This window comes from Chroicocephalus ridibundus, chromosome 9, assembly GCF_963924245.1.
Source record: "Chroicocephalus ridibundus chromosome 9, bChrRid1.1, whole genome shotgun sequence".
In the NCBI taxonomy this organism is placed as follows: domain Eukaryota; kingdom Metazoa; phylum Chordata; class Aves; order Charadriiformes; family Laridae; genus Chroicocephalus; species Chroicocephalus ridibundus.
This window is the reverse complement of record NC_086292.1, coordinates 33,784,778-33,804,847: the sequence shown is the minus strand read 5'-3', so window position 1 is coordinate 33,804,847 and position 20,070 is coordinate 33,784,778. Positions and strand designations below refer to the sequence as shown.

General features: G+C 38.4%; 1 protein-coding gene across 3 annotated transcripts in view; it reads right to left on the bottom strand.

Annotated features, from left to right (window-relative positions):
• THSD4 (thrombospondin type 1 domain containing 4) overlaps positions 1-20,070 on the bottom strand; it is a 302,859-nt gene that overhangs the window by 28,026 nt on the left and 254,763 nt on the right. For all 3 annotated transcript variants that reach the window (XM_063346574.1, XM_063346575.1, XM_063346576.1), the window contains 3 exons: positions 6,976-7,151; positions 3,031-3,127; positions 1,863-2,105 (listed from right to left, as the gene is read on the bottom strand). In XM_063346574.1, the coding sequence (XP_063202644.1) occupies positions 1,863-2,105; positions 3,031-3,127; positions 6,976-7,151 (516 nt within the window). The remainder of the gene's footprint in view (positions 1-1,862; positions 2,106-3,030; positions 3,128-6,975; positions 7,152-20,070) is intronic.

Below are 20,070 nucleotides of genomic sequence, written 5' to 3'. Positions count from 1 at the left end.
AAAAAAGGAAAACATGGAAAAAATAAAAAAGAAGGAAGTGTCCCGTACCAAATCATACAAAATGAAAACAAAGCCTTAAATAGTACAAGATTGCTTTCTGATTTTTTGACTCCATTTTTTATCAGGCTGTATAACCCACTTTGACTTGAAATGCCTTTGAGGCGTCAGAGATTCAGACAGGCTTCTCACACCAAGATCACAAGGAATATTCATACAGTCTCAACAGCGTCAGGATCCTGCTCTCAAGATCTGGCTTCTTTTGAATTAAACTTGATCAGAACATGCACAAATCTCCAAATAACAGAAAAAAAGATACTGATTTTTAAGAGTTCTCTTGCTAAATCTCATGGGGTGAATTTAAGCTGCATAGAAGGCTGAAAGATATCCTTTGAATTCTGTTCTCCTTCAATTTTGCTATAATCGTTTTTACTCAGATTTTATTAATACCACTGCCACTACCAGATCTCCGAAGAAATGGCAAGAACTATGTTTAAATGTCTGTGAGGTCCATAGGAAATACAACCAAGACTTCTATGATGTAAAGGAAGAATACATTTACCCTGATGTGTTCCTGCAACTGCATCATAAATTACCTGCTCTGGATACTGAAATTCACCACAGGTATGACAGGCCAGACTCTCAGCAGGTGATACTCACTGATTGCTGCTAAGCAATAATCAGGTACAATTAAGCATTCTGCCCATATGTCTTGTATTAAAGACACATAGTGTATTTAAATGCCAACCAAAACAATTCTGGTTTACATTCCCTCCTTTTCTCCACAAAAAGGCTGAATTCCAAAACTCTTCTGACTTTTATAGGCTGTATTTTAGCTCTAACTTTTGCACTTTCTCCAAGGAAAAAAAGTTTTCTCAATATAGTGGGAAGCAATTTTGATTGGTATCAATATTGCTGGATTTTTTTTAGCTCTATCTGTAGCTATAACACTGACACTCATCTGGCCTTGGACCAAATTCGCAGTGTCCTCTCAAACTAATTAGGAAGAAAATGTTCTCAACGTATATGAACTGGTGCCAGTCAGCTGAGTTGCCTCATTGGTATGCCTTGATTTCGAAGCTCTGCGATTTTGTAGGTATGATGATGGGTGGCTAAGTATAGGACAAAAGATTTCACTTTTACTATCACAAAAACTTATTCTTTCAAATAATTGCTTGTGCTATGCGTCATTGAATCTATGGTCACTGCGAATGTCTTACAGCAAAGATTAATTTGTCAAGCTCCAAGTAGTGTATCCATCACATCCCAAAAGCTCACTAATTACCAGTCCCTTTCCATCCCTCTTCCTTCCCAGCTCTCCCCTATGAAAACTTCGGTTTTCTGAAGTCACATTATTGCTGTTCCAGCAACATCCAATGAGGCAAAGATATGGCTGATGGAGTCCCTGTGAAACCTTCCCATAAACATCAGAAAACTGTTGACAGAGACACAAGAAGCACTGAGGGTGTATCTGACAGAGCAGGAGAGGCCAAATGGAAGGATAAAGAATGCCAAAGAATGCTGAGGAAAGCAGCTGTGTATCAAGGGTGCAAGAGAAAGCAGCTTGCCATAAAATCCTGAAATATTTCCTTTCAGAGGCAAATGCCACATATATTCCCTTTTAATTTACACACTTCCATATTTTTAATTTTATTGTTTCTACTGATTTAAATATAAGCACACATAATAGTACTGATGTGTCTTTTGCTTGTAAGATAACAGAAAATGCTAGGTCCAGCAATGCTTTGGGCATACAAGAGCTGCTGAATAGTCACGATGCTGCTTCCATCCAGGCTTCTCCTCGCCCACGCTGGAACCCTCCCATGTGTCATCTATTTTCTGTGCATGGTGTATGAAGCACTTACCTTTCCCACATGTAGTTGTGCACTCGGTTTTTCCAATCTGTTTCCAGTTGTATTCTCGGTTTTGTCTTGGTGGTTGCACAGCAGGCACCTGGTTTTCTGGCTGATGAGAAGGAAATCTTCCTGGCTGAATAACTGGAAAAGTTCCAGCTGACTGTCCAGTGAGAGTGTCTGTCTCCCTGTGCAAATCCTCATCCTCGTGATTTGTACTTTCTGGCATTCCTAGCTGACCATTCAAGGGCTCCCCTGACAATGGACAATAACAAAAAAGTAAAATAATGAGCCTCACTTGCAAATATCAGTCATTGTTTTCATCCACTAATAATCACAACTGGAGGATCATTAAACTTGAAAGCAGCTTTAATCTGCTATGCAGAGACCTCCTAATAGGGTCCTGCAAAGATTGTGTTGTTTTAAACTAAGATAACCAAGTCTCAGCCAGCAAATACATTAAAACCTGAATAATCTCCAAAAACACTGTAGACTTAATGCACCCGGTGTCAAAATTTCCCAAAGCCTTTTTTTGGTGTACCATGCTCTGCGTTCTGTGCCTCCCCATGTCACAGCACAGCTGTTCCTCATTACGAACAGACTGCAAACACACTTGGAAACTTGTCAAGGCAAGCCACAAACATTAAAAGTAAGACCAAACTCGCCTGCAAATTTTCTACTGTCCTTCAGAACTTTATACCAGTACACACGGCATATATCCACAGCTCAGGCAGGAGCACGAGCGGTCCGGATTCTACCTTGGGAAGGCAACAGGTTTGTGTTTGGTCCTCTCCAGTTGGGAGAGGAAAGAGAAATGGCGAAGGGTTGTTTTAAATTATCTTAAACTCCGAAGAGAAAAATCATGTTCTATTTCATTTCTGAGACATGGTTACAACACTCCAGCTCATTTAAAGCCATGCTTAACATTTTTATAACAAAATTGTTACTGAATGCAGAAATATGCGACCAGATTCCCTGCTACAGCATAAATAATCTCTGCCAGTATTAATTCACTGAAGTTACCAAATCTATGCAGACTTCTCTTTCAACACACAGGGTGAAATTCTGGGCCTCTCCCACATCAATGGCAGCATTTACACTGAATTTAATGGTATGAATTTCTCTATTAGTTTCTTGGGTAACAAAATGTGTTTAATAATAGGAAATAGTGGCATTTTACCTGGCCTCCTGTGAGCAAGCAACTGAGGGCTAATGACATTGTCTCCTGGAATGATATACTCATAATGTATACCTGGGTTAGGCTGCTGATGTATCATCTAAAAAGAAAAACAGCCATATATTCACTTCTTCCACTTGTTATATGACTAATGCTTAAATATTTACTTGAACTGATCAACTACATAACATTATTTATCATTGGTCAGGATAGAAACAAGGGTTAATGACTGTCTCCAAAAAAAGATACTTGTTTCTGGAAAAAATAAGAAAATACAGGTTACTATGTTTGCGAACTGAGCTAGGTTGTGATGGCAGAGAAACTACTGCTTCTCTAAATCTTCTTTGGGAAACATAAACCTGCCACGCTGGGGGCCCAGTGCAGGCAGCAGGGGCTCAGCCAGGCCCCAGCGGCACGAGAGATGTCCTAAGGTCACCCTCAGGCAGAAGGAGCGTGACAGACGCCTGAGGAAACACAATACAAGGAAAAAAGAAAGTAGAGAAAAATAAATACCACAGACCCCAATCTACATGTCTAGCCAATGGCCTTTTTTAAGGTTTATCAGTTGTACTTGAAGGGAGCACGTACAGACAGCACACATGTGGTATTCCATGTATACCATCTCACAAATCAAACTGTTCCTTGCATCACCGTGACGCTACCTCTGCACCATAGAATCACAGAATGGCTTGGGTTGGAAGGGACCTTAAAGATCACCTAGTTCCAACCCCCCTGCCCTGGGCAGGGACACCTCCCACTGGACCGGGTTGCTCAAAGGCCCATCCAGCCTGGCCTTGAGCCACTCAACAGAGACTCAACAATCAACTAGCTAAAATTACTAACACTAGGCTGCTCTCACCATAAACATCGCTCAATAAAGATCAAGTGAACAGATTACAAAGGCCCATAGACTCATCACAGCAGCTGAAGAGTGCCTGTGCAACCCTCCCACATCCTTCCACGCTGATTTTCAAGTGGGTAAAGGTGCAATGTAAGTAAGTGCAGCCAGACTCCCGCTGCTTTACAGCTAGCCACAACAACTCTATCAAAGTGTTCTTTATCAAACACAGGCGTGAACCACAAGCTTTTCTCCTTCAAATGTGAAAATGAAGGCAAGTGGTTTCAGACTGCTGCTGCACAAGCCCATGTGAGCTGACATGAGCACGCCTCGGAAAGTCAGCCTCACTTCTTGTCTGCTTGTTTAAGCAGTTAGGCATAATAAGACCTGAGCAAGACAGGACTTTATAAAAGCTTTTTAAAAGCGTGAGCAGCACACTCCGTACCCAAAGGGCTTGTGTTACGTTGCTGCTGCTGAGAGCCGGAGCATACTCACGCTAGAAAGGCAGGGATGCCATCAGATGCTAATTTCACTAGTTTAGCTCTGATTACTCCAGTACTGCTTCTACTGACACTGTGGCTTTAAAAGTCCTGAACTCTTTGTGGGGATTGGTCTGCTAGAAGCCTCAGATTACACTTTAACTTAAAGTACCGTTTCTTTAAAAAAACAAACCAAAATCACCACCAGAGCTTGCACTAGGTCTTTGGTTCTGACAAACCATGGGCCAAAAAGAAAAAAGCCATGCTATGCCAATGGCTTTATGACCCAGCAGAGCACACTTACGCGTCAAGGTTTCACTAAATTCATCACACCAATTAAAACAAACTAGGGATTCAGACCTTTGTTTTTCCTTGTGTCAAAATCACTTTTTCCTTGCCAAATATAATAGCTGTTCCTCTAAACTCTGTCCCTCAGAGATCATTTGCTTTTCTGAACCATCTAATAATGCATTGCCTGTAACATTTTTTGTAAGGGTTTGTCCTTCCCACGTCACTTTGTCATCCAAAAAATGCACCCTCTTTGTCTTTGGTCCTGAAAGACCTGAGCACCGTGAAGGTGACTTCAGCAGAAGAGTACCCCTCCCCACCTTCCAGAATCAGGATCTTCTTAAGATGGTTCCAGGAACAACTTTCCAATGGTTCCCATCGTTTTTCCATCACATTTCTCAAAACAATTGACAAGGACATGTTATAAAGAGCTTAACTGACGAAGTCCCTATGAATATATTGTCACAGATTTCCTGCAGGAAAATACCTGGAAGGATACAATAGTTTTGCTTTGAGTTATTGGACCTAAGTCTTTGTAGCAATGTATACTTCACATGTGGACAAAACTTGCATCTCTTTTTATCTTGCTAATTATAACCTGATGTAACTTAGACAGCTTTTTCCTCTACATTTTTAGTGTGGAAGAAAGACAGCACGATCTCAGGAAAAAGGAACAGAAAGCCATTTGGAGTTCCCCATCTGCAAATCTCTTCATTTTTCTACTCAGAGCATAAAGATCCTGAGTTTGGATGAAAAGAGGATTACATGATTCAGAAACTGCAAGACAAAGTCTGAAGAAAGACATCTGTATCTGTGCAGCTACAAACCTTTAAGAGAGGCTGTGTCATATTGATGATTGATTTTCTTTCATCTAGCACTATTCATTTTTATCTTCCCACACTGTATTGAAAAAGACACTAAACGATCAGCTTATAATGAACTGTAGTATTCCGCATATCTACAAGAAGCATCTCAGATAAGAGTCCAGTCAAATTAGATACAGCAACCCATAGCAGCAGCCACGGAGCAAAACTGATAAAGCTACGCCCATCAGATCAGCTTTCTTATATTCATTGCAAAAACAACAACAAAAAAAGAGACTAAAACATTAAAATATGATAAATTTAAGCTTAATGTTTTTTATGGTATTACTTTAGAAATATCTGTTTAATCCATTTCCCGATCCTTTTCTCCCCAGGTCATTAAGTATTAGGCATCAATAAGCTGACAATAAAAACTTAAGACCAAACCTTAGCTCACAGCATCCTGTAACTACACAACGACACGTATATTTTAAAAACATGGAATCTGCCTTGCAGAATCTAGGAGACCAAGCGTTTAATATTCCAAGTTTTTGCCAGTCTAAAATTGCAATCAATCAGAAATTACCCCAAAAGAAGTAATGTTTGCGTAATTATTACATAGCTTTGTTAAGACACCATATAGCAGATGGGGAATAACTTTGCCAACATATAACTTTTCCCAGCTGAGTAATCAGGGTAGTTACTATTAATTTTTCTATGGAACAACCCAGCACACTCACTTTTCCACCCCATATTGCACTTAAAGGCAAAAAAGCTGCAGCTGGATGACCCAACCATACCACCAGTTAATCTAGTTTTTTCAATGAATGGATTTTACCATGTGAAAGTGCATAATCTCGGAACACACACCATTTATCTTTGAATAAATTGTAATCAATTCCAGTTATATTTTTTATTTCAATATGATGCAGTAAAAACCCATCCCATCTGAAGTAAACAGCTTTTTCAATGTGATTTCCCCTCTTAGCTACTATTCGTCTTCTCTGTTCCTTTCCAAAATGGCTATTATGTATGGTCTCCTAGCACAGCTTCATATTAAAACTGCCCTGCTTCAAATCCCACGTTCTATAGTTTTTTGGACTTATGTTTCTTTTAAAGAAACAAGAAAGGCCTCTGTGAGAGGCCTTCTCTGATTTAGCTATTTGCTTCAGTTCACTGTAAAATTAAGCTATGCAAAATTTACTTGAGTAGGAAACTATCCGGAGAAAATCCAGTTCACAAAAAACCCCTGGAAATTTGTATGGTTTATCTCTATTCTACTGAACAAGTAAGACTGGTTTTATTGGATCAGTAAAGTCTGAGAGAAAAAGGCTTCATTGTTAGTTAGATTTCCTATGATCTGGAGCAAGAGGGGAGCAACAGCAATCAATATGAAAATAGCAAAAATAATGTTTCAAACTTAAAGGAACAGAACATTAACAAAGTATTGGTACTAAATGAAATTTTAGCGTTGCATGTTAGCAATGAGCTGAACAATTTTTTTCCATCAGGTAGGTTAATCTAAATACAAGTAACTTACATAGACATCAAGGACTTCATTTGTTGGACCATCAGCTAAAAATGACTCTCCTGCAGTGCTGGAGATTTCATTTGGACGTTTATAAGTGAACATTGTCCCACCACCTTCATATCTCCCAGGTCGATCAATTGCCCAGTTTCCATTGATGATGGACCGTCCTGATCGACTCCGCAACGCTGTAGAGGTTGGGAACAAAAAACAAGGACTTTGATCAAAAGAAATCACCTTTACCTACTGGTGTCCAATCAAATCCTCCAAAGTGCATTATACTGCTGGGTGTTCTCTGATGCCAGGGGACAGAGCTCCGTGGCAGTTGAAAAGAACAGAGTTACATTAGTAGTTGTGCAAAAAACCCACCAAGCTTAGAAAACTTGTCCGAACACTTGGTGCGTTTATGCTGCAAGAAAAGAAAGAAGAATCAAAGATATCTTGGACACCTTTTTCAACAGTTCCTCCTAGGTTGTCATGGGACTCTCAGCCAGCCAGCAGCATACGCTGAACACACATGGATGCCGAGGAAGTGGTTTTCCTCCACTTCCTTCCCATTCAATTGACTATTTTGTGATTTAGACAGAAAAAAAACCACAGAGGCAGATACAGAAAATCAGTAGATTATGCAATGCAGAAGCACCAAACAATTTAGGGACACATGAATACCCTGGACTGCCAAATATTCCAGTTATTCTTCATGAAGCCATTTGGCTACTTCCTCCATTTCCTTTTCAGAACATAATTTTTTTGCCAGAACATCTGCAGAACCCTGTTCTGCAGCACTATTTGGAATGATGATCTCTCAAAAAATGCCAGTAGGATCTCTTGCGTAAGGAAAAGTGACTTTGCAAATCAGATACCAGCCAGGGAAGGATAAAATATGGATTCAATATGCAGTTGTGCAGTGCATCCCCTTTGTCATCATGGGAAAGTCACTGATTTCACTGATTTCTACTTGCCCCTGTTCCTTCTTGTTCCTATGTCCTTTATCTCTCTATGCAACTACAATTTTAAGTCCTTAAGGTCAGAAACTCTTACCACATACATACACATGCATAATTTTATGCAATATTACAGTTACAGATTTTAAAATATAGTATTATCTCGAGGCTGAAACCGAATCAGACATTGTTTAAGTACAAAGGAAAGACCTGAACTTTTCTCTAAATGCCCTACTCAAAGTTTTTCAATTTCATTACAAAATAATTTGCTTTTAAATACAGACTTTAAAACAGACAACAAAATCTACTAATATCCTTGGCTGTATATTGCTTGGTAATTTACCTTTTAATGCAAATTCGAGGTACGAGCTTTGAACATATAAAACTGTTATTCCATGTTAAACCCCGTTACTCCAGAGTCTGTTTCTTCTTTGTCCCGTCACAACTGCATTGCTCAGTTAAAATGCTCTCAGCATTATATACAACTATTTATGCTGCTGGGAAAAACTTACAAAGCCTACATGCACGGCCTAAATGATGGGAAATTAAATTTATGCCATTAATTCCGAAGTAATACACATTAGAGAAGAAACTTAAATTGTTTTTACATATTCCAGACATCTGAATTAACTGAATTAATCAACAGAAGCAGTCTTTCTGCTTTTGCTGCAGGCCTCTCGGTGAAGAACATCAGTGCGACTGCGTGGTGAGAAACGGTCATAAATGTCAATGTAAAGGTGCATTATGTTAAGATAAAAAAAGACAGCAATAGCGAACCACACTGCAAATATCATTGTTCTTTTACATAAATTAGCGATTTTACATGCAATACTATTGCCACATTTCAGAAACCGTGTCAATCACTTTATTACTCTTTGAGTACCCCCCTGTTGAAAGAAAACCTTCTGTATTGAGAAGATTCCATAGTTACAGATAAAGATGCAGACAAATATAGACATATGGATTAAAAATCAATTATTCCAATTCAAAACAAAAAAATAAGGGAAAGAAATGGAAAAAAAGGTTTGTAAATTAAAAAAGAATACTTTTCACGCGATGTGTGTCCATAGGCCTATTAGCTCCAATTCAACAAGAAGCTGTTGAGAGGAACACTCTAATAAGATTCAAGAAGGGATTGGACTGGTATGTGTATATATATAGATATTTAATTAATAAAGGTAATTAGCTGCGAAGGAACATCCTGATATTTAAGTTTGAACTTCATAACATCCTATGTATATTAGGCTAAGACCTATAACTTGAGCAGATTATTTTATCTTTGACAACTGCATATTCTTACAACTTTACTGTTGCAGTCACTACAAAACATAGGGAACTGGACAGTACCTTGATCCACAGAGGAAGTTCTGTGTCCCTGCTATAAGAGTGAGCTGATATCCAAGCTTAAAGACAATCTAGCACAGAAGAACTCAGAACAGAACACACTGGGTGAAGGGACAGTGATGCTGCAGTGTCCTTGCCTTGTTAAGTCCCAACATTCGAATTCTTTTTCCCCGATGGGAGTGGTTGCTGCTGACTAATCAACTATTTTCAATTTATTTAATATCGATGAAATTGTTTATAGAAATGACTTCATTGTGTTTTTTGATAAATTTTGTAAATAGTGCTTAGATACCACTATGTATTTATGTCTCTTGTTAAGTCCTTACCATTGTTATTCTTCAATGAAAAAGCAATGGTTCATTAGACAAAGTGAGTGACTTTATCAGTCTTCAACCATCAACCAACTAGAACTTTCAAGTCAGCTTGATTTGTTTGACTTTTAATACATGCAGGAACAGAGGTATGCAATACTAACGTATTATCTAACCACTAATGGTAGATTTGAATTGCAGTTGTATAGGCTTTATTAATCATCCCTTCGCTAAGCCGATACACATTCACTCTTCCGGAGAGGCTAAGGACTCAGCAATCTACTTTTTCAAGGTGAGGTAACAAATGACATAAGAACATGTGTGCAATATGTAAATTTAAAATATAAATTTGTTTACTCTTTATTATCATAGAATCATAGGATGCCAGGTTGGAAGAGACCTCAAGGATCATCTGGTCTGACCTTTCTTGGCAAAAGCATGCTCTAGACAAGATGGCCCAGCACTCTGTCCAGCTGAATCGTAAAAGTGTCCAATGATGGGGAATCCACCACTTCCCTGCGGAGATTATTCCAATGGCTGATTGTTCTCAGTGTGAAAAATTTCTCTCTGGTGTATAATCAGAATGTCTCCAGGAGTAACTTGTACCCATTACCCCTCATCTTTTCCATGTGACTCCTTGTGAAAAGGAAGTCTCCATCTTCTCTGTGGCCACCCTTCAAATGGTGGAACACGGTGGTGAGGTCTCCCCTAAGCCTTCTTTGCTCAAGGCTGAACAAACCCAGTTCCCTCAGCCTTTCCTCATATGGCAGGCCTCCCAGTCCTTTGATCATCTTGGTGGCCCTTAGTATCCAAGTTTGTGTAAGAAAAATTTGTAATAGCATCAAGTCTGTTTTTCATTAAAACAAAAATAAGGTAGTAACTGAAGAGAATGGGTATAAAAGTAGACAATTTAATTTAAAAGACTTTATAATATTGCATTCCTTTTCTCTACACACTAAAAAGAAATTATTTTTTCCATTGTTCTGGACAAAATGTGAGATGTAGGAAGGTTAAGGATGAAAGCAGTTGGCTATCACCAGTTCTGACCCTATGAGGAAGAAGCCCATATTGTTGAGTCTTTACTTTCAAGGAAATACATAGGACTGTCCTTGGACCACTTGTCCCTGTAAAGAACTGTGATGGGTGAAGTTTCAGACTTTTACTTCTCCCTGTGCAAAATGCTTGTTGGGTTTGAGTGGCTAGACAGAGCTGCACCCACATAAACTCCGAAGGCATGAGTCACGGCGGAGAACTTCCCACCTTTTTGGACTTCTGAAGGAAAGCAAAGTCAGTCTGTGTCATTCCCAAAAGAGCGCTAAAATAGCTGGCATAATCAAGAACCTTTGGTGATTTGGCTCACAACTGAAGTAAAACATTTAAATGACATTAATGGCTCTGCATCAGACTGTAAAAATGTATTCACACATTTTGAAATTTTATTTTACTTAATGTTACATGTTTATTTTCCCAAGAGCTATCATACACCCACTTGTCTCCAGGTCTTATTTTCTGACACATTAACAAAACAGTCTCTATACCGTGAACATTAGTTGAAAGATATGTCATGCAACAACAGCCGTTAAAACAGCATCATAACCCATATAGTACTGGGAGGAAAAATTACGGCTCACATAGCATTGCATACAGGTTAACAACGAAATCCATTCACACTATTTACGTGCTATTTATACTTGCTATATTTTAATTCAAGCAACTGTGGAGTAAACAGTTCAGCAAAATTTATTGGAGACTGGTTTTACATTGTTTTTCAATATGGAGCACTTCCTTAACTTCATGATCTGAGTATTTTTTCTTATATTGCTACTAAACAAATAAAATAAATGAATTATCAAGAGCTCCGAAAAAATAAAGAGAGCCGACTCAGATTAAATCGTTGTTAATAATGAAGCTGTAGAAAGATGTCTGTCTGAGAAACTGAGATTCCATTAAACTTTAATTTCAAATCCATCATATGACAGGTCGGAAAGAGGCCTCCCCATAAAAAAGGAAAATGTGTCTCTTTTATGTTTTGATCACCCTGCAGCTACCACCTCAACTCTGCCCCCTGAAGAATTTTTATGGTGTTAATATTTTTAGCCAAAGGATGAAAGATTATGTAAAGCTTTACCAGTAATTCCTCATGAGGAATTCCTCATACAGTCTGTTGCTGATTTCATCTACCTTTCATCCTGGATCAGCTTCTTAACTAAAACTGTGTTGTTTACAGTGGCCTTCAGTAATGTTTTGCACTAGAGATATGGAATACTTCAGGATACAAACTCTGATCAACACTTCTGCTCAGGCTGCAGTTCTATGGCAGAATCTCAATAGGCCATACGTTAAGACTTGTATTTCAAATGTCTGAAGAGTACCAATTAATTTTGTACAGTTCAGCTTACAGCTCTCCTTTTAAAGATGTTTTACGGTTCCTGTCTTCCTGTTTAACAATTCTAAACAGCCTCCCCTAGAACTTGGAAAAAAAATAGCGAAAGACAATTTAAATCAAAGGTAGTTGATGCAGTGGTGCAATGGAGCAAAGTTCTGTAAACAACGAACTCGTGTCCACTTTCAAGGTCAGTATTTCCAGTTAGAAGTTACGTTTGATGGTTTATAAGAGTAGCTTTTGTAATTCTAGTTTAAACTACATCACTGCAATCAGAAAATTACAAAATCCATTTCTCCACTACTTTAAAGATAATTCCATTACTATAGTTCCCTTTTATTGCATTTTTCACTTTTGCCAGCTTTCTCAATTGTAGCCCACAACATGCTCCACAGCCCCTGAATGTTAGCCACTACTTCATAGTCTCAAGTGAATTTTTTTAAAAAAACAACAAAATCTACAAAAGCAGTTTGTAACACTTAGAACTACAAAAACATACGAAGATTTGACCTTAGTGTAAGTCAAAGCTATGCTACAAGTAAAAAGACCCCAGTATTATTATTATTATTGTGAAAGACATCATCCAGCTTGTATGAAAACTTTCTATAAAACTTTTAAGTGTGTAACAGTAAATTAAGAATCTTACACAGGAAAAAATGCACTGCTCCTTACCATTTACTAACCCATTGGTTTTGGCATAAATCAGTCACTCCTCTTTCTCCTTTCTCTTTAGCTATAGGTAATTTAACAGCTACGGTAAGTTTTGGTGGTCCAGTTTTTAAAAGTTTCCCTCAACTTTTTCAAACAGGTAATCTCCTTATTAGAACTACAGCATGTCATTTACAGTACTTCCACCAAAAAAAACCAACCCACCTTTGAAAAATCAGAGTATGGATACAATTAACATAAAGCCATTTTCTCTCCTGCTCAAAACTCCTACCTTAGGTAAGTGCCCAGTGCTGCCCAAGCAGATGGAGAGGAACTTCGAAAAAATTGATACCATTGCATATCTCCTAAAGACAGTTTCCACAAATGTGCTCTCATTCTCATTACAGCAACTAATATGCAGATTATTAGACATAAGGTAACTGCCTGATACAACTCCTCAGTAGTCTCCCTGTTTCCACAATTATTATCTGATCTTTAATGACTCAGAGTCCCCCTGGGTTAAAACTGACCAGAAAGTCTTTCTAGCTCTTCTCAACTCTGAAAACAAAATAGCTGGAATTTGGCCATCTTAAGATGATTCCCCTGAAATATAATAAATATCAACTTGAACAATAAAATAACTCACTCTCTGTCACGAACTGCATGTGTGAAAATAACTGCCTTGATGAAAGGAAAATGTCACGATTCAGTCACAGTGAAGTAATGGTGAGTCAGTAAAAGAGTATCACGTGTACAGATCCACTGCAGAGGTTAGAGAAATAACTCTGTATGAAAAATCCTAATATACTTCCAGCTACCAAGTTAAGTTTGAACAAAATTAGTTTTCCAGATATTTTTAAGTACCTAAATTAGTAACAAGAATCATTAAATCTTCAGCGGAAAGGTTTCAAGACTTCCAGAACTTTTCATTTCATAGTAAGTTCACATTACACAAGAAAAACCTCTTCTCCTCGCATTTTCCTAAGCCTTGGTTCTGGGAAAAGCCCAAAACATTTGCCTTTGAAAATTAAAGTTCACATAAAGTCAATGTAAAAATACATTCAGCTTGAGTTACAGTTCATATCACATCTCAATGTATCTCATTATGATGATAACATAAGACAACAAAAAGAAAGCGAGCAATTAAATAGGAAGAAATGGCAACTGCCTCTATAAGATGTGTAATTTACAGTGTATCCACGTTAATGTGTCAGGTATTGCCAACATTACACATGTGGAATTGTTACATACCATCAGACAGCATCATTTAAAAATACTCCAAAATATGAAGAGAAAACCAGAGTTTTGAGCACGAGTGAATGACTGACATCTAGTAAATTGGTTTTGAACACCTACTGCGAAGGTGCTAGACAGTTTTCAAGGGAAACAATTCTGGGCAGCAGAGTATTTACAGGAAAAACGTACAGCGAAATTCTGGAACAAACCATTAGTTTAGATTTCATTATGTGGTTGGTTAAGGAAAGCAACTGTTTCATGGATCTTTGGAAGGACAGCTATCGGAGCAACTTCTACAACAATTACCAAGACTGCAAGGTAAAATAAAAACTTCCCTATTTATTTATCCGCGTATTCCTCAAATGTAGGTCATTTATGTACACGTTCAGTTCTAGTCTACCCAATGTTAAACACACATTGTATAAAGTATGTCCTGTCTGGCACTGCAAATTTATAAAATAGATGCTAAAAGCTTTGTATGATCCAGAAAGAATACATATGCACTATTCCCAGCACCTGTGCTTCAGAAAACTGGAAACCTCCCAATCCATATAAGCAGTTTGCTATATTTTGTAAACTTATTGCTGAATTACTCCTATTTTTCTAACCACTTCATATCTGAAGAGCAATATTTTACATGTGGCCCTAGTGCCTCACAATCGGCAGTACATTTTCACCCAAAATCGCACAGGCAGAGGACCAATAGCAAAACAAAACCTCCCAAACCTGGCAACAGCACTAATATGCAGAGTAATACAGTATATTTATTTTCTGTCCTAAGGCCTTTTTGTCTGGGAGAACAGTGTCCTAAGTCCTACTTAATTGCTTCACAAACCACATAAAGTCTTGAGCCAGACAGAATCAAAGTTATTTCCCATATATTAAACTTATTAAGTGTCTCTCATTTGGATCTGACCCACAGAGAGAGAAGCAGAGAGCAGTTCCTCTCTTCTGGGAGGAGGACTGCATGCGTGCAACTGCCCTCAGCGGGAAACGCAGGCAGGGCTTGTGCTGCCGAAGTTAACTGCAAATGTCTCGCTGGTAATTTAATCCAGGGAACCTTGACAAGCTGCAGATGCACTCAAGATGCAAGTCAAAGATTGATAAAACATGGTGAAAAACTATTCGATAAATTTCCTCAACAGAGGCAGCTAGCAAAGGCGAGGGTGAGCTGGATGGGGCGCTCAAGCCACACTTGCTTTGCAGCTGCCAATTAAACCAAAGCATCTGATAGGCAAAGTGTAGCAACTATCTTATTTTTACACCTCAGCACAACTTTTACTTGACACATCACATTTGGAGCATATTTTTGATATTTTACTTTAATAAGCATTATTTTTTAAAAAATTCTAAAAAATTCTGTTGCTGTTTAAGTTGAATTCAAGTGTAAGAATGTTTTGGCTAAACCAGTTTTTCTTAGAAAGAACAATGCCTTTCCAGCATCTTTAAAGAAAGTGCCCAGAAACAGCTGCAGTAAATAACGTGGCTACTTCTGAACAGGCACTACAATGAAAGAAGTGAAAGAAACACACAACTTCTGCTACTTATTTTTCCTGTATGAAAATATTTTCTCTGGAGACAAATCTAAAATATTCACACACTGGATTATAAAAATCAGTGCAGAGTGGTGCAGCTTGTACCACTCACCCACGAAGGTACCCTTTGGTAGTATCTCCTGTGAACTGCGCAGTCTGTTTCCCAGTGAAACCCCGGCATCCCATGGCAGTGGGGAGTGGGACAGCACAGGAGACATGGACGTGGGGGCTGCTGGAGAAGTCCATCCCCTGTCTGGCATCATGCCAGCCACTAACTCTGACCAGCCCACACTGACAGCCTGTTGGCCAGCTGCCGTACCGCACCTCCAACGTCTAACACCACTGGCTACTGCTGAACTCATACGGACTGTAAAACTCTCCAGAAGTACCTGAAGACAACTTCAGATCCTTATTTTGTTACAAAAAAATGCTATTCAGCTTTACAAACTGTAGCTTGCCTTCATGTCAGCCTTGCAGTATGGAATACACAATACATTTTAAGTCAATAAAGAAAGAGCATACTGACCACAACCTAGAAATACTGTAAGTCATAGTATACAGCTACTAGGCAACTTAAAGTACCTCTGATGCATAAAGAGAAAAATAAACCAAATGCCTAAAGACTCAATAATCTACAGTTTTAAAATAATGAAATACAGATTAGTTCAAACGGATTCTCTGAAATAACTCCTTTCCAAAAGCATAGATATTTTCTGATTATTAACACACCTTAGTTACAGAATATTTAGGAGAAATGTGGCACATTTCTTGTGCTGAATTATGTATTATTTGCCTCTAACCTTTTGAATTCAAGCTCCTACTGAGGTCATGGCAAAGCTCCCACAGGACTCCGAGATTAATTCAAGAAATATTAGCAGGGCTAAGAATCTCGTAATCAGCAGAATCAAATGATCTTTAACAGTCTGATCCTACAAAACCCTTATTCTAGGGCCAACTCAGGATATTAGAAAACGGTCAGCATTTCACTGACGGGACCCTAAGTTCATATCATATTGTGTACACTCAATCTGAAGACAGCATCTCTGCAGGTGGGACACCTTCATCTCTTGCACTGTATTTGGGTTTTTCACTGGCAACCAAGAGAGGGTAAGGGCACAGATCTTCCATGACAAAAATGGGGCATCTTCTAACTGTGTATAGCTGAGACGAAGTCTTGCTGAGTTTTCAACCATTTTGGAAGTTCAAAGCCATTACCGGTCACTTCAACAGCATCAGAAGGGACTCAGACCAGCGAGCGGGACACTCCACTGGGAAGTACCAGATGACCCTCCATAATCCTCATGCAGAAGAATCCTTTCTAGTGCAAACTTTAGAACAAAAAAACCCTGTGGATGCCTCCACTATTCCACAGTCCAGGGAGGACCAGATGCAAACATGATACAAAAGCATAATACAACTTTTCACATGTTTTTTAGATCCTGACTGAAATGAAGAGTAAGCTGGATCCTGTGGTTTTTCCAATCCTTTTGCAAAGCCTAGGGAGCAGAACTTTTTGTACAAGTATCCAAATTTGAGATACTTGTCCATATTTGGGTCTGGGAAGCATCTGAAATCTTGGTTCTGTCTTTCTATACAGTTACCCCAAATAGTGTAACATAGATCCCTATCCTGACAAATCTTGACCATTTTTTCACCTAGTAGAAACTTAAAAATCTGCTTTTTAGAAACCCAACAAACATCTTGCTTGGGCACATGCTTATTTCCCAAAGATATTGTTGCATGTTATCCATGAACTAAGTAGTAGTCAAAACATTGCCAATTAGGTATGACACATAGTGTTATTGCTAACAACAGCATTCAAGCAATTGCTTAAATATTTTCATAGTATGGAGTAGATAAATATGGAGATAAAAATACCATATTTCCAATACTATTACAAGAGAATTATAATTCAAGTATACTATTATTTCCAAGGAAAGACTTAGACAGTTTTCTTTCTTATGTAAAATATTAACGGTAGACTTCAAATCACCATTATGTTCTTCAGCATAATCCTGCTCAAGTTTTTCTGATAGTCTACTTGGGGAGCTATGGTATCATATCAAAGAAATTCTGCTTCATAGAAGTATAAATCTGAAAGAGCGAATCGCATTAAACTGATTTTGCCAAATTTGTCCTGAGGTTCTACTTTGGCAGCTTTTATCCTTCCTCAGTGACACAGTCAAAAAAAGCCAGTACAAGAGCTTCCTGCTCTTCTGTCTTAAGTCTAATATTCTCTTGTTCCAGTTGTGAGGGAACAGCCAACTGCTGGATGCATTGCCTAATGATTACGAGAGCCATCTTTTTTTAAAAAATGTGATCTAGTCAATTGGTATCGATTTGAAGACAGGGCACGTAATCTTCAGTGTTAGAATGGAAATAGATTACTTAATGGTAAGTTAGAACAGATGGATGAGAAATCAATTGAGCTGATGGAAAAATCTATCTTCAACCTCTATTTTCTGATTATAAGCTGGCTTTTCTGCATCTGCAGTTTTCTACTGCAGATCCACGTTACATATAGATGTTACAAAACAATCTTCATTACTAATACTAGAAGAGTGTGCTGGAATCCAATTCCTTCACGGTTCCTTTACTTTTTGCCATTCATCTTCCTTGGCCGCTTCTTTTCTACAACGCATCCAGCAGGCTTAACGAAAAGAGCAGTGCCCGTTCTACTTCAGCTTCTGGGCAATTTCCTTTTCCAGATTTCATGCAATCACCAAGTGCTGAGATGTTGGGAACGCAGTTGCTCCCAAGGACATGCTTAAAATAAACAACATGTTTGTTAAGATAGTTCTTTAAGACCTCATCCTCCTCCTGTCTAATCTATTACATTTAACCTTGTTTGTGATCCAATATAATCTGACAGTATTTTAAAATACTTAAGATTGTCTGGAAACGTCCTCTAGTTTTGACACATTTTTCTTTTGTGTTTGACTATGTTACAAGCAAGTCCAGTATTAATGAATTGATAAAGCTAAATTACAAAGGCTTCTTGTGCTTTGTCAGCTGTATGCTGTGATCAATCTACATTTCAATTCTGAATTATGCGCAGAGATGTGTCAGGGATTGCAACACTGCATTCACAGAAGACAAGTTATTGTCAACTTTTCCAATGGTTTGCTGCCTGGAGGAGACACACTGTCTCCTAACTTTTCATTTTAGATTCTCTGATTACCATCCTAAGCTCCCCTGCCACCCACTGTTAAAAGCAGTCCAAAACCAAACAACTGACTGCCCTTTCTACGCTCTCTACAGTGTACTGTTGGTAAAGCTCAGCAAACTAAACCAGACAAACCCAAAAATCAAAATAATATTACTTTGGCACAAAATTAGATGTTTTGCTTTGGTGTCAGAACCTTAGTACCTTTGGTATGACTCTGAAAAAATGTAGATTGAATTTGAAATTTAATTGTGTCAAAATAAAAATTTGAAAATATTGTTTCACAAACATCTATTGCATTTCTGAAAGAGCTGTGGCCACAAGTACCAAATGAATTTGCCACAGATGCACACACAGTTTTCATCCCACCGTAGACTTTTTTTGAACTTGCTACGTTTTGGCATGTATTCCCCAAGTTTTAATTACAATGGCAAGACAATTTTGGTTCACTTATGTAATTATCTTTTTTTTCCTCTCATATCTCAGTCTCTAAAGCAGCAGCATGGGTGAAGTTCCACGCTAAAATAATGCTGTCACTAGAACTTCTTTATTTCATGACAGTTCTGAGATCGTTCTCGGAGAAAGAAGTTTAATCTGGCTCAGAGCTCCTCATGGGCCTGTTCTTGCAGATCATCTCAGGCAACAAATCCCACTATAGTTTTCAAAAAAGTCCTGATTTTTTTTTCTACCTGCAAAACAAAAATACTATTTAGCTGCTTAAAGGTAAAGGCTTTACAGTTACTCATTGCAAACAAAAATGCTCTTTTTCTGCCACTGCAGCAAACAGTCATTTTCCTTTTGCAGTATTCATTGAACTGTTGCTCTCTAATTTCCCCCTGCTGATGCAGCTCCCTCTTCACTCAGTTATGCCTGTTCCTTCTTTCACCTCTGACTCCAAAAGCCATGTTGATGCATCAGCACCAGGAAAATGCTGGGGCAGCAAAGCAGAACAGATAATTAACTACTGCTGCAATAAATAATACAGGCTTTGAGACACAAAACTGATTTATCAAATACCGATACGATCTATTCAGGCCCAGACACCACAGGAGGTTCAAAGTCTCGACAGCTTTGATAAAATCTCCAAACAAATTTCAGATTTAATCTGCGTGTAACAGAAGGGCATGCATCTCTAGTTTCTATCAGAAGAGGATGCAGGTTTTCCCCACATTTTTTAATACAGTCTCCTCCGAAAGGTATTAATAATAGCCAACTGAAACAAAACCAGCTTAGCTAATCTCCCCTTCCTCTTTTGCTAGGTCTTTTTGATGAGATGAGAAGCAGAATGAAACAAAAACACTCTCTGACTACAGTATTCTTCAACTTCTGATACTTGCAAATTACTACAGAATATGCATACAGTGATGCATGCATATGGCATGGTATTTGCAAAATATGTGATTATTTGGCATTTACTGTGCTTCAGTGTCACTACTGCTTTCCCACACACCATACTTAATCCCACTGGGGAACAGTGTGCAACACTGAAGATCTAACTAGGGATGTTTTGAAAACAGATATAAATAGTCATATTATTCAA